This window comes from Macaca thibetana, chromosome 5 (genome assembly GCF_024542745.1).
Source record: "Macaca thibetana thibetana isolate TM-01 chromosome 5, ASM2454274v1, whole genome shotgun sequence".
Lineage (NCBI taxonomy): Eukaryota > Metazoa > Chordata > Mammalia > Primates > Cercopithecidae > Macaca > Macaca thibetana.
Genome location: NC_065582.1, coordinates 101,471,269 through 101,484,434, shown reverse-complemented (window position 1 = coordinate 101,484,434; position 13,166 = coordinate 101,471,269). Strand labels below are relative to the sequence as shown.

General features: G+C 37.7%; 2 protein-coding genes across 5 annotated transcripts in view; both read left to right on the top strand.

Moving 5' to 3' along the window:
* Positions 1-13,166, top strand: part of SPP1 (secreted phosphoprotein 1) — an 899,378-nt gene that overhangs the window by 377,601 nt on the left and 508,611 nt on the right. The gene's annotated exons all lie outside the window — the stretch shown is intronic.
* NUDT9 (nudix hydrolase 9) overlaps positions 1-13,166 on the top strand; it is a 36,123-nt gene that overhangs the window by 10,927 nt on the left and 12,030 nt on the right. For all 3 annotated transcript variants that reach the window (XM_050790487.1, XM_050790489.1, XM_050790488.1), the window contains exons 2-4: positions 1,744-1,983; positions 5,001-5,096; positions 8,641-8,727. In XM_050790487.1, the coding sequence (XP_050646444.1) occupies positions 1,744-1,983; positions 5,001-5,096; positions 8,641-8,727 (423 nt within the window). The remainder of the gene's footprint in view (positions 1-1,743; positions 1,984-5,000; positions 5,097-8,640; positions 8,728-13,166) is intronic.

The window sequence follows — 13,166 nt, the reverse complement described above, 5'->3', positions numbered from 1 at the left end:
ATCCAGGATCATTGATTGCTTCTAATTGTCATGTCTTTTTAGTCTTGATCTATCTAGAAGAGTTCCTGCACTTTTCTCTATCTTTCATGACCTTACCAATTTAGAGAGTACACACCTTTATTCTGTAAGCTGTCTCTTAACCCGGGTCTGTCCTGTGTTTCCTAATGTCCAGATTCATGTCATATATTTTTGGCAGAAATACCTCAAATGATTGTTGTGTACTTCTCACTGTATGAGATCAGGAGGCACATGCAGTTGACTTATTCCACAACCTTGGTCAAGTGGATGTTTGCCCCGTCAATCATTTGTCTTAAGAAGGTCAAACTGACTGGTATTGTGAGAGCAGGGGAAAGGAGCTATCATAATTTTACCATGTCCTCAGAATCTCCTTTCCTACTTTAGATGTCCTAATTTAAGGTCATCAAGAATTCGTATTTTATTTTAGGGATAATGAGAAGCCATTTAACTTTTTGGGCAAGATGAGATATGAAAAATTTTTTGTATGTGCTGTGTGGTTAGGGTGAAGGTTGGTTGATTTTTCTTTTGCATATGCTCTCCAATTGTTTCATGCCTGTATATTTTATTTAAATTTTGCTCTACAGGTTACAATTTGTGTATTTACCACAGTCTACCTTCAGATTATATTACATTAGTTCATTTTCAGTGTAAGAATTTTTCAGTATTTAATTTCTATTTTCCCATTTTTCCTTTGAACCATTTTTGCCATATGTTTTACGTGTATATTATAGATGATTTTTTTAAAATGCATTCCTTCACATAGACTTTAAACTATTTTCTTTTATACTTTTTGTTTTTTGAGATGGAGTCTCGCTCTGTTGCCCAGGCTGGAGTGCAGTGGCACAATCTCGGCTCACTGCAACCTCTACCTCCTGGGTTCAAGCGATTCTCCTGCCCCAGCCTCCCCAGTAGCTGGGATTACAGGTGCGCACCACCACACTTGGCTAATTTTTGTATTTTTTAGTAGAGACAGGGTTTCACCATGTTGAGCGGGCTGGTCTCGAACTCCTGACCTCAAGTGGTCTGCCCACCTCGGCCTCCCAAAGTGCTGGGATTACAGATATGAGCCACCACGCCGGGCCTACATTTGTTTTTATGGTTTGAGTTTTCATAACAAACTTCCCCTTCTACAACAGGTAACACACAAGTAAGCTTGTGTCTTTTTTTTTTTTTTTTGCCTAAAATAAATTCAGTGAGTGGGTTCCAACTAATAAGATTTAGCTATATGTTAAAAAAATGTATATTTGAAAATAATCTCTCATAGATGTTGGACTTTTAGACTAATATGCATCATATTTGAATTTTCTGACACTTAAAGGTTTTTGAAATTGGGAAGTATGTTTTTGGGTCTTTGAATTAGGTTATTTTTCTTTTGTTTTTTTTTTTTTTGAGATGGAGTTTTTGCTCTTGTTGCCCAGGTTGGAGTGCAATGGCGCGATGTTGGCTCACTGCAACCTCTGCCTTCTGGGTTCAAGCGATTCTCTTGCCTCAACCTCCCAAGTAGCTGGGATTACAGGCATATGCCACCATGCCTGGCTAATTTTGTCTTTTTAGAAGAGATGGCATTTCACCATCAGGCTGGTCTTGAACTCCTAACCTCAGGTGATCCACCTTGGCCTCCCAAAGTACTGGGATTATAGGCATAAGCCGCCACGCCCGGCCTAGGTTCTTTAATTAATATATTTTTGGTATTTATGTAAAATGTTTTTTCTTTTTCTCCCCCAGAAACTCGTTTTCATCTTGTTGGTTTCATCTTAATACCAACGTCATGTCTGGTTCTAATGGTTCCAAAGAGAATTCCCACAATAAGGCTCGGACGTCTCCTTACCCAGGTTCAAAAGTTGAACGAAGCCAGGTTCCTAATGAGAAAGTGGGCTGGCTTGTTGAGTGGCAGGACTATAACCCTGTGGAATACACTGCAGTCTCTGTCTTGGCTGGACCCAGGTGGGCAGATCCTCAGATCAGGTGAGCAAGTAAGACAGCATTAGCTGGGAGTAAGACTTTTAGAGAAGTTAATGGTTTTATTTGTAAAGTATCTTTTTGACATCTGAAAATAATTTCAATCTATGCTTAGCTGTGTTATAACTTAGTTTCCACATTTGCTTGAATTCTTGCCAAAGATAAACAGTTCATTTTTTTTATTCTTTTGGGGGTTTTAGGAGGATAATTCCAAATAGTTAAATCTGTTTTGATTTGAAATAACAAATAGCATCAGCTATGTGTTATGAAATAACAGCTGGTACTATTATATTTGTTTTGAAATAACAGCTGATGGTACTTGTTTTCATGTGTTCTGTTTGGGTTATCAATAGAATATCTTTTGTGGTTGTTTTCCAATATAACTAGACTTGTGAAAGTATTTTTCAGCAAATTTTCCAGGTTACTAAGAACAGGATGATGATAAACCAGTGTGAAAAAATAGAAGAGGGATAGATAAAGGGGAGAGAGAGGGGAAGAATGAGAGAGAAAGGGCTCTCACTAAATTCATAGAAGTGCCACATTGATTAACATTTTGTGTTTGTTTCTTTTATTTTTTCCAGCTTTATTGATGTATGATTGACAAATAACTATATATAAAGTGTACATTGTGATATTTTGACATGCATATACATTTTGAAATGATTACCACAATCAAGCCATTTAAAATAATCTTACATGGCTACCTTTTTTTGTGTGTGTAGTGAGAACAGTTGAGATCTACTCTCAGCGAGTTTCAAGTATACAATGCTGTATTATTACTATTTTTGAGACTGGTGCTCTCTCTATTTTTGAGACTGTACTTCACCCAGGCTGGAGTACAGTGACGTGATCATAGCTTGCTCTAACCTTCAACTCCAGGGCTCAGGTGATTCTCCTGTCTTAGCCACCTGAGTAGCTAGGACTATGGGCATATTCCACCATACTTGGCTAATTTTATTTTACCTTTTTTTTAAGTAGAGATGGGGTCTCACTGTTTTGTCCAGGCTGGACAAGAACAGTATTATTAACTGTAGTCACCACACTGTAAATTAGATCTCTAGAACTTACTCATTTTGCATAACTGAAACTTTATACCCTTTGACCAACATCTCCCCATTTTTCCCACCCCTTTATGTTCCTTTTCTAACCCAGGGTGGAGTGCAGTGGTGTGATCATAGCTCACTGCAGCCTTGATCTCCTGGGCTCAAGTGATCCTCCCACTTCAGCCTCCAGAGCAGCTGGGACTACAGGTGTGTGCCACCATGCCTGGCTAACTTTTAAATTTTTAGCAGAGATGAGTTCTCACAGTATTATTGTCCAGTCTGGTCTCGAACTCCTGAGCTCAAGTGATCCTTCTGCCTTGGCTTGCCAAAGTGCTGGTGTTACAGGCGTGAGCCAGCATGCCTGGTGATTTTTTTAAAGGGGTGCCTCTCTAGAGTCCCAAAGGCATTGCAACTCTGGTTTTATAATTTCATGGTTTTTATCATTTAATTCTTTTTATTTGCATGTTAGATGGCAGATTGGTTAGAAGTCTTAAGAAAATGTATGGATCGTTGAAGTTGGAAATTATTCCCCAACCCACGGATATTTCTTTGCTCACTCACTGGCTTTAAAGCAAGAAAAAAGTGAAATCTGTGTCAGAACTGCCCATGAACTATCCAGTGCTACATAACTCTTTATTCACTGTCAGTGCAATTATGGCAGGGATTTTATAGTGGTGAGGAGAGTAGTTTAGTTATGTCTGTTTACAAAATTTTTTGTTGGGCCGGGCACAGTGGCTCGCGCCTGTGATCCCAGCACTTTGGGAGGCCGAGGTGGGCGGATCCCTTGAGGTCAGGAGTTTGAGACCAGCTTGGCCAACATGATGAAACCCTCAGCCTGCCGAGTAGCTGGGACTACAGGAACGTGCCACCACACCCGGTTAATTTTTTATATTTTAAAAATATAAAATGTATATTTTATTTATATATATATAATACATATTCTGTTTATAAAATATATTTATATTTAAAAATATAAAAAACTAGCCGGGTATGGTGGCATGTTCCTGTAGTCCCAGCTACTCGGCAGGCTGAGGCAGGAGATTCGCTTGAACCTGGGTGGTGGAGGTTGCAGTGAACCAAGATAGTGCTATTGCACTCCAGCCTGGGCGACAGAAAAAAGACTCCATTTCAAAAAAAAAAAGAAGAAATAAATAAAACATAAAAATTTTTTTGTTGTGGCATGATATAAATATATTAAAGTGCACATTTCTTTATTTTTTTTGTATTTTTTTATTAGAGATGGGGTTTCACCGTGTTAGCCAGGATGGTCTCGATCTCCTGACCTCGTGATCTGCCCACCTCGGCCTCCCAAAGTGCTGGGCTTACAGGCGTGAGCCACCGTGCCTGGCTGTAAAGTGCACATTTCTTACATGTGAAGGTGTGCAGCTCAGTAAAGTTTTACATTTACAAAGCTCTGTAACCACTGCCCAGATCAAAATCTAGAACATTTCCAGCATAGTATGTCTGTTTTTAATTTACATCATATTTATTATGCAGCTTGTGGGGCAAATTCACTGCTTCGTGGGTTTTCTTTGATAAAAATATTAATCAGTGTGCATTTGAAGAAATTTAAATTATTTTGAAATAGTAGAAACATCGTCGGAAGGAATCTTATTTTTGGAATTACATGGGAACCAATAGTTTTCATAATGTGCCCACCAACAATTCCTTCTTGCTAATACACCTTTCTGTAGCATGTGGTAGGAGCTCTAGCTCTTCTGCTGGTAGTCCTTCCCAGAGGGGTTAATAAGTTTAATAATAATATATATCTTTGTAATGTATGGTGTTTTGGTTAAAACTTTTTTTTTCCCTTAAAAATTGTTTTGAAGGAATAAGACGGATTTGTGGGAAAAAAAACTAACCCTTAAAAATTTACTGTTTCAGAAATACTTCCTATGGATAACAGATTGACTTGCATTATTAAGCTGTTGGTAGTTTTGAATGATTATTTCTTATTTTACATTGGTATTCTCATTACAGTGAAAGTAATTTTTCTCCCAAGTTTAATGAAAAGGATGGGCATGTTGAGAGAAAGAGCAAGAATGGCCTGTATGAGATTGAAAATGGAAGACCAAGGTAGGTACTGGGAGTAGAGCATCTTGCAATAATGAGTCACCAAAAAGTAGAAAAGACAGTTCGTATTTATCAAATCCTTGTATGACCCAGATGTTGTACAAATTTATTTATATATGTGATCTAATTAAATCTGCACAATAACCCTGTTGGTGGATATTTTTAGTTGAATTTTTAATTGAAGGAAAGAGTGTAAGCAATTTGTATACAGCGAGCAAGTGGCAGAGGCAGCGTTTGAATGCATCTTTTTGTAATTTTATCTTGAAAATAGAAATAATTAATTGAATACATTAATAGAAAGGAAAATTGTTCAGCAGATATTTATTAAATGGTATAGTATCTTAAAGTAAGAATTTATCCAAACCTGTAAGAGTAAAAATAAAGATAACGCAAAAATTTAACATCAAGGGTCTTTCTATATTTTTTAAAAAATGATTTTTCTGTACAACTAAAAAATTATCCATTTTCCTTAAGAAGATATTATAAAAATGTATTAGCCTGTTCTCACACTGCTATAAAGACATACCTGGCTGGGTGCGGTGGCTCACGCCTGTAATCCCAGCACTTTGGGAGGCCGAGGTGGGCAGATCACCTGAGGTCAGGAGTTCAAGACCAGCCTGACCAACATGGAGAAACCCCATCTCTACTAAAGATACAAAATTTAGCCGGACGTGGTGGTGGGCACCTGTAATCCCAGCTACTCAGGAGGCTGAGGGAGGAGAATTGCTTGAACCTGGGAGGTGGAGGTTGCAGTGAGCTGAGATTGTGCCACTGCACTCCAGCCTAGGCGACAGAGCGAGACTCCGTCTCAAAAAAAAAAAAAAAAAAAAAGACATACCCAAGACTGGATAATTAATAAGGGAAAGAAGTTTAATTGACTTACAGTTCTGCATGGCTGGGGAGGCCTCAGGAAACTTACTGTCATGGCAGAAGGCAAGAGAGAAGCAAAGGTACATCTTCCATGGCAGCAGGTGACAGAGAGTGAACAAGTAAAGGGGGAAAAGCCCCTTATAAAACCATCAGATTGGCCAGGCACGGTGGCTCACACCTGTAATCCCAGCACTTTGGGAGGCCAAGGTGGATGAATCATGTGAGATCAGGAGTTCGAGACCAGCCTGGCCAATGTGGCAAAATCCTGTCTCTACTAAAAATGCAGAAATTAGCTGGGCATGGTGGCAGGCGCCTGTAATTCCAGTTATTTGGGAGGCTGAGGCAAGAGAATTGCTTGAACCCAGGAAGCAGAGGTTGGAATGAGCCAAGATCGTGCCGCCGCACTCCAGCCTGGGCAACAGAGCAAGACTCCATCTCAAAAGAAAACAAAACCAAAAAAAACCATCAGATCTCATGAGAACTCACTCACTATCATGAGAACAGCATGGAGAAACTGCCCTCCATGATCCAGTCACCTCCCATCAGGTTCTGCCCTCAACTTACGAGAATTAAAATTTGAGGTGAGATTTGAGTGGAGTCACAGAGCCAAATCATATTAAAATATTAGAAAGAAATGTAAAAATTAGCATGTACTAAATAAAACCAAAGAAGGATCACAGATTTGAAATCATGGTTATCACCTTATAAAAATGTTAACACTTTGTATTCTTGGTTCCTGTAAGACAAGGAAATGGTAGTACTCCTCTCATCTCAACCTGGTCCTTCAGTTTTGCTAAGTTCTTTCTTTGGTGATGACTTACACATCTTTCTATGTTATTGAGTCTTTTTAAGTCAAATTCTCCTTGCATTTGACTGATTCCTTAGGTTCTTTTATAGATAAAATTACAAAAAGATAAAATATATGAAAAGATAGGTAAGATACATAGATGGAAATGCAAGATAGATTGTTCGTTTAGTCAAGTCTCTTTGACTAATAGAAACTAACTTTAGCTTGCCTGAGCAAAAGTAAAATTTATTTTAAGGCTATAGGAATGTCTCAAGGAGCTCAAAGCAAAAATGCAGCTGACTTTAGGAAAACATGGAGTTCGAAATCCATCAGGACTCTCTCTCTGCCTCATTTATGCTTTTGTCTATATTGCTGGCTTACTACTCTCTCTTTGCAAATAACCATCTGTGCTTTTCAGGTTTTAATATAATCTGTGTGTCCTTTCCAGTTTCCTGTTTACAAGTTACAGTCTTGGTCATCTATCCAAACTAACCTGTCTATTAATGGTGGCCTTGATCACTTGTGTTCAGGGATGTGTGGTTACATGGAATAAAATATGGTTGCAGGCCGGGCACGGTGGCTCACTCCTGTAATCCCAGCACTTTGGGAGGCTGAGGCGGGTGTATCATGAGGTCAGGAGTTCAAGACCAGCCTGATCAACATGGTGAAACCATGTCTCTACTAAAAATGCAAAAATTAGCCAGGCATGGTGGCGCATGCCTGTAATCCCAGCTACTCAGGAGACTGAGGCAGGAGAATTGTTTGAACCCAGGAGACGGAGGTTTCAGTGAGCTGAGATCATGCCACTGCGCTCCAGCCTGGGCAACAGAGTGAGACTCCGTCTCAAAAAAAAAAAAAAAAAAAAAAAGTGTGTGTGTGTGTGTATATATATATATATATATACACACACACACACACACACACACACACACACACATGGTTGCTGGCCACTCTGCCCTTCCTCCTGTTAATTTGGAAAGAATTATTGTCAGCTGTCTTGTCTTTTCTTTCTGTTGCTATTTGCAAGTCTTGCTGAAATATTTCTGAGTCTATACAAAAACAATATAAAAATTCATTCAATTTTAATAACAGTCACTGGGAAGAAAGAATAAAAAAAATGGCAGAAAGGGATATTTTGGCAAGTTGTTTATTTACTTTCATATAGTGGGAGGCCAAAAGATATGTACCCTTAGGTAGAATTACATGTTAGAACATTTTTTTAGTAGTACATAGTGAAAGTTAAACATTTAAAGGATATTTACTGAAATAAAATGACACAGGCATGAATATTGATGGGTTTATCTGACAAATTTTTAACACTGGATTGTGGCATCAGGTTAAATAGTTGGCATTTTTATAAAATTGCATTTTAGTATACTTGAAATCTGTGAAATAGTAATACTAATACCTTATTGTATACTACAAATATATATTATTGATGATAATAAAAATCCAGAAACCATTGAGGAAAAATGGACTTAATGTAACAGGAACAACTTTAATGGGAAGGGTTATAGGAGAGTAGAGTAGGAAATGAGAATAATGAGAAAGTGAAGAGAGATGTGGGTGTTCCAAAAGAATGCAGGAAGGTTCTAGTTTGAATTTAGGAGTATAGGTGAAAACTGAAACAAATCATCACATTGTAGAACCACTTTGGATATGAGAACCTCTTCCTGGTTCAAGTTCAAAGCATATCACATGCACAAAAGAAAAATTAAATAGCAATGTAATGGCATACATAACCTCAGCACCAGATATGTGGTAGTACCGTTGGATTTGTAAGGACTTATTAGTTCCGTCTTACTGCTTGTATTCCCTTCTTTTGGGTTATATCAAATCAGGTTAAAAAGATGAAAACATTCAATTGATTTTATGCTTTTGTTTTTCCAGAAATCCTGCAGGACGGACTGGACTGGTTGGCCGGGGGCTTTTGGGACGATGGGGCCCAAATCATGCTGCAGATCCCATTATAACCAGGTAAGAGCCAATAAAAAAACATATCAGTAGCAAAGAGCTAAGTGATAGAAAAAATGCAGACTGTAGCTGTGTGTATATATGTATACCTGTGTGTATATGCATATGTATGTGTTTGTATATATATGTGTATATACAGTCATGCATTGCTTAACAATGAGGACACGTTCTGAGAAATGCATTGTTAGGTGATTTTGTTGTTGTGCGAACATCATAGAGTATATTTACATAAGCCTAGGTTGTGTAGGTATAATCAAGTAAGTAGTATACACTATGCTATATGCTATAGCCTATTACTCTTAGGCTACAAGCCTGTACAGCATGTTACTGTACTGAATACTGTAGGCAACTGTAACACAATTGTAAGTGTATATAGATCTAAACATAGGGAAAGTAGGTAAAAATACAATATAAAAGATAAAAAACCATGCACATGTTTCAGGGACTTACCCTGAATGGAGCTCTTAGGGCTGGAAGTTGATCTGGGTGAGTCAGAGTGAGTGGTGAGTGAACATGAAAGCCTAAGACATTGCTGTCCACTACTGTAGAGTTTATAAACACTGCATACTTAGGCTACACCAAATTTATAAAAAACATTTTCCTTTTGTGAATAATAAATTGACCTTAACTTACTGTAACTTCCTTACTTTATAAACTTAAACATTTTTAAAACCTTTTTGGCTTTTTTATAACAGCTTAAAACACATTGTGCAACCGTACAAAAATAGTTTTTTTGTTATATCCTTCTTCTGTGAGCTTTTTTTAATTAAAACAAGTTTTTTTGTTTGTTTGTTTTTAAACTTTTTGTTAAAAACTAAGATACAAATACACACATTAGCCTAGGGCTATATAAGGTCAGGATCATCAATATCACTGTTTTCCACCTCCATATCTTGTCCCACTGGAAAGCTGTCAGGGGCAGTAATATGCATGGAGCTGTCATCTCCGATGATAATAATGTCTTCCTCTTGAATATCTCCTGAAGGACCTGCCTGAGGCTGTTTTACAGTTAACTTTTTTTATAAGTAGAAGGAATATACTCTAAAATAATGATAAAAAGTACAGTATAGTAAATACATAAGCCAGTAACATAGTCACTTATTATCAAGTATTATGTACTGTATGTAATGGTACTCTTATGACTGGCAGTGTAGTAGGTTTGTTTACATCAGCATCACCACAAGCATGTGAGTAATGCATTGGGTGAGGATATTAACAATGGCTTATGACATCATTAGGTGATAGGAATGTTTCAGCTCCATCATAATCTTATGGGACCACCATTGCATATGTGGTCTGTTATTGACCAAAACATCATTATATGGCACATGACTGTACACACACACACGCCAGCATACGTATATTACATAAATATGCATGCAGATGTATATATAATTGATATTTTTAAGGGATTTTATATACAATAGTGATATGATATAAGTATAAAGCTGTCATTATGAGTAGGTTAGGCATTATATAAAGAAGGTTAATTCTATTTATGCATCTATTTATTGAACATCTATTTGTTCTCAGCGTTGAGTAGGCACTTTAGTAGATATAAAAAAAATCTAAGAATCCTAAGTTGGTTCTCTGTGACTGAAGAGCTATGGCTTTATTTGCAAGATGGAAAATATGAAGTAAGAAAACATGTTAAATATGATCAAATAGTATGGGTGATTCAGGATGCTTTAGAAGATTGGATGTGGGGCATGGCTGTGGTAAACTAGAGCACTCAAGAAAGGCATTATAAAGCAGGTAGATTTGAGCTGAACTTGAACCTTGGGTAGGGAGATAGCAGGAAGCCTAAGAAAAGGGTTTGTAGTAATATCTGAGTAGAGACCGGCTTGGTTGAAACAGAATATTCTTGTAGGAGAGTAGTGGGTGAAAAATGAAACTAAAAGTTAATTTTTGCGCAGTTTTATTGTGAAGAATTTTAAATGCCAAAATTGGTAGTATGGACTGGAGCCACTGCAGGTTTCAGAACAGGGGAGAGGCGTTCTCTTCCCGAGGCAGACCTATCTGGTAAACCAAATCATATTCAGGTCTCTTGATGAGCATGAATCAGAATTACGAAGGTTAGTGAATCTAATGTTTAGATGGGCTTAGCTATCTCCACAGGAATCATCTTTCTAATATATCTGAAATACTGTCATATTTGTCATCCTTTTAATTTTTATTTTTTTACTTATAGAATTTCTTTGCTGACCATCTGTCTCCCCACATGGAATTGTCATGTTCTTTCTTTAAATAGTGCAAATATCTTCAATATTGTTACTTTCCTAGTTTTGATATTTTGGGGGCCTTTCTTCACGGAGACTCTGTTTTTCTTTGATCTGAGAGTTTAACTCTGTATATTTTTTTTATTTTCAAGTTACTGGAAGAGGCACCCGTACTCACCCGGTCTTACGTTCTTACTTGCCCTCTCGATTCTCCTGCCAAAAAGAATCTTTACCCAATCCCCAATTTTATCTTCCCTCCATCATCCATCCACCTACCCACCCATTCACCTACCTACTTACTTAACTACTGATCAACTTACCTCTCCTTCCATGTACTGTTAGAACCTCTATGGTTTAAATGAGATGGAAAGAGTTAATAAAAAAATATCAATGGCAGTGTTAGTTTCTGACTTTGGTGAAGCTGGCTAAAAACAGGAAGGTATGAAATGTTTGAAACAGGAATGTAATGCTAATAAGCGGACAAGAAGCAGAAAAGGGAGTCTGAGTCTTGCAAGTTAGAATCTAGTTAGCTTATCTTTATCTATGCTGGACCAAATAGTGGCTGGGAGTATACATGGTGATTGTGTGTCAAGTTGTTTTGAAATGGTAGACTTTTTGAGCTTAACTCTGCCATACAGATAAGAGAACTGAAGGCTTAGAGATGGTCCAAGGCTATAAGAGAGCCCACAAGTGGCAGTGTCTGGCTTTCAGCTGTACTCTTAGGTTGATATTCTTTGTTATCTCAATAATGATTAATTAATAATACATAATAATGCATTAATTAATAAATTGATGAGTTCCTCTAAATAGATGAGAGGCAGCAGAAATGGAAGAGAGAAGAATGAAAGATGTTGAAAGAAGGATTAGGCCTTAGATGAATTGTTAAAAATATTCTACTTTTAGACTAGTCTATTCCAGGCATCCTATCAGTGCTATCATTAGTTTTTCTATTTGTTTTTCACAGAAGCCCCTCCAAGTAGGTATTGATATATCTGTTTTGAGAGTTTGAAAATAGAGACTCACTGGGGTTAAGTGACTTGCCTAAATGTTACAGATCTGACATCTGAATCAGGGGTAAGTGGCTTTAAATACTGTGCTTTTTCTGTTACACCACTAGTGAGTCTTTACTATACTGTACTTTTTATCATTATTTTAGGGTATATTCCTTCTACTGGAGAATCACCCAGGCACTTTCAGAGCAAAGATTCTATCCCCTTTTCTTTCAAGTATGCACTTCATGATTCAAAACAACATTGTTCAGGATTTCATAAACTTTTTAGTTCAGAAGCTCCAGGGCAGGTGTTAAATTTTCAGATTCCCAGGCATCTCTCCTAGAGATTGTCCAGGTACAATTTTCAAAAGTTTCTTCAGATCCTCTAGAGTCAAAATGAGTTGGGAAGTGTTAATGTATTATTTTAAATAAATTCAGGTCAAATAATTGATGACTATCATTTTCTGTTCCCTTTTGGTTAATGACAGGAAGGTGCATACTACCACAACTGGGGAGGGAATAGCAATAGGGCATAGAAATATCATTGATATTCAGTAAGTGTTCATTAGGTTCATCAATTAAAATGATGTGTTCTGTTAGATCAAGAAATTTTGTTTTAAAATTGGTGATAATGTATTTAATACTAACATAGCAAGAAGCTACTGTGCTTAAAATCCATACGTTTGTCCCTTCAGAATAAAATCTGAGAACATATGCAAGCTGCTCATCTCTCTGGTCCTGCCTTCTCCCCAGCAGCATCTTTTTTTTTTTTTTTTTTTTTTTGAGATGTGGTCTTGCTATGTTACCCTGGCTGGTCTCGAACTCCTGAGCTCAAGCAATCCTCCCACCTTGGCTTCCCAGAGTGCTAGGATTACAGGCAGCAGCCACCACACCTGGCCAGCATCTCTCTCTATTCTGTTTCTCATCCTTGTTCCGTAGTCACAACTGGTTGGCTGAAGAGCAGTGGCTGTATTGAGTCTTTGTTTTCCCATCTCCTTGCATGTGATGTGTAGTAGGTGCCAGTAAGTGTTTATGAGTGAACAGAGCCATCATTCACCTTCTTATCTTTCCTTTTTTTTTTTTTTTTTTTGGAGACAGATTCTAGCTCTGTCGCCCAGGCTGGTGTGTAGTGGTGCTATCTTGGCTCACTACAACCTCCAAGTGATTCTCCTGCTTCAGGCTCCAAAGTAGCTGGGACTACAGGTGCATGCCACACCGCCCAGCTAATTTTT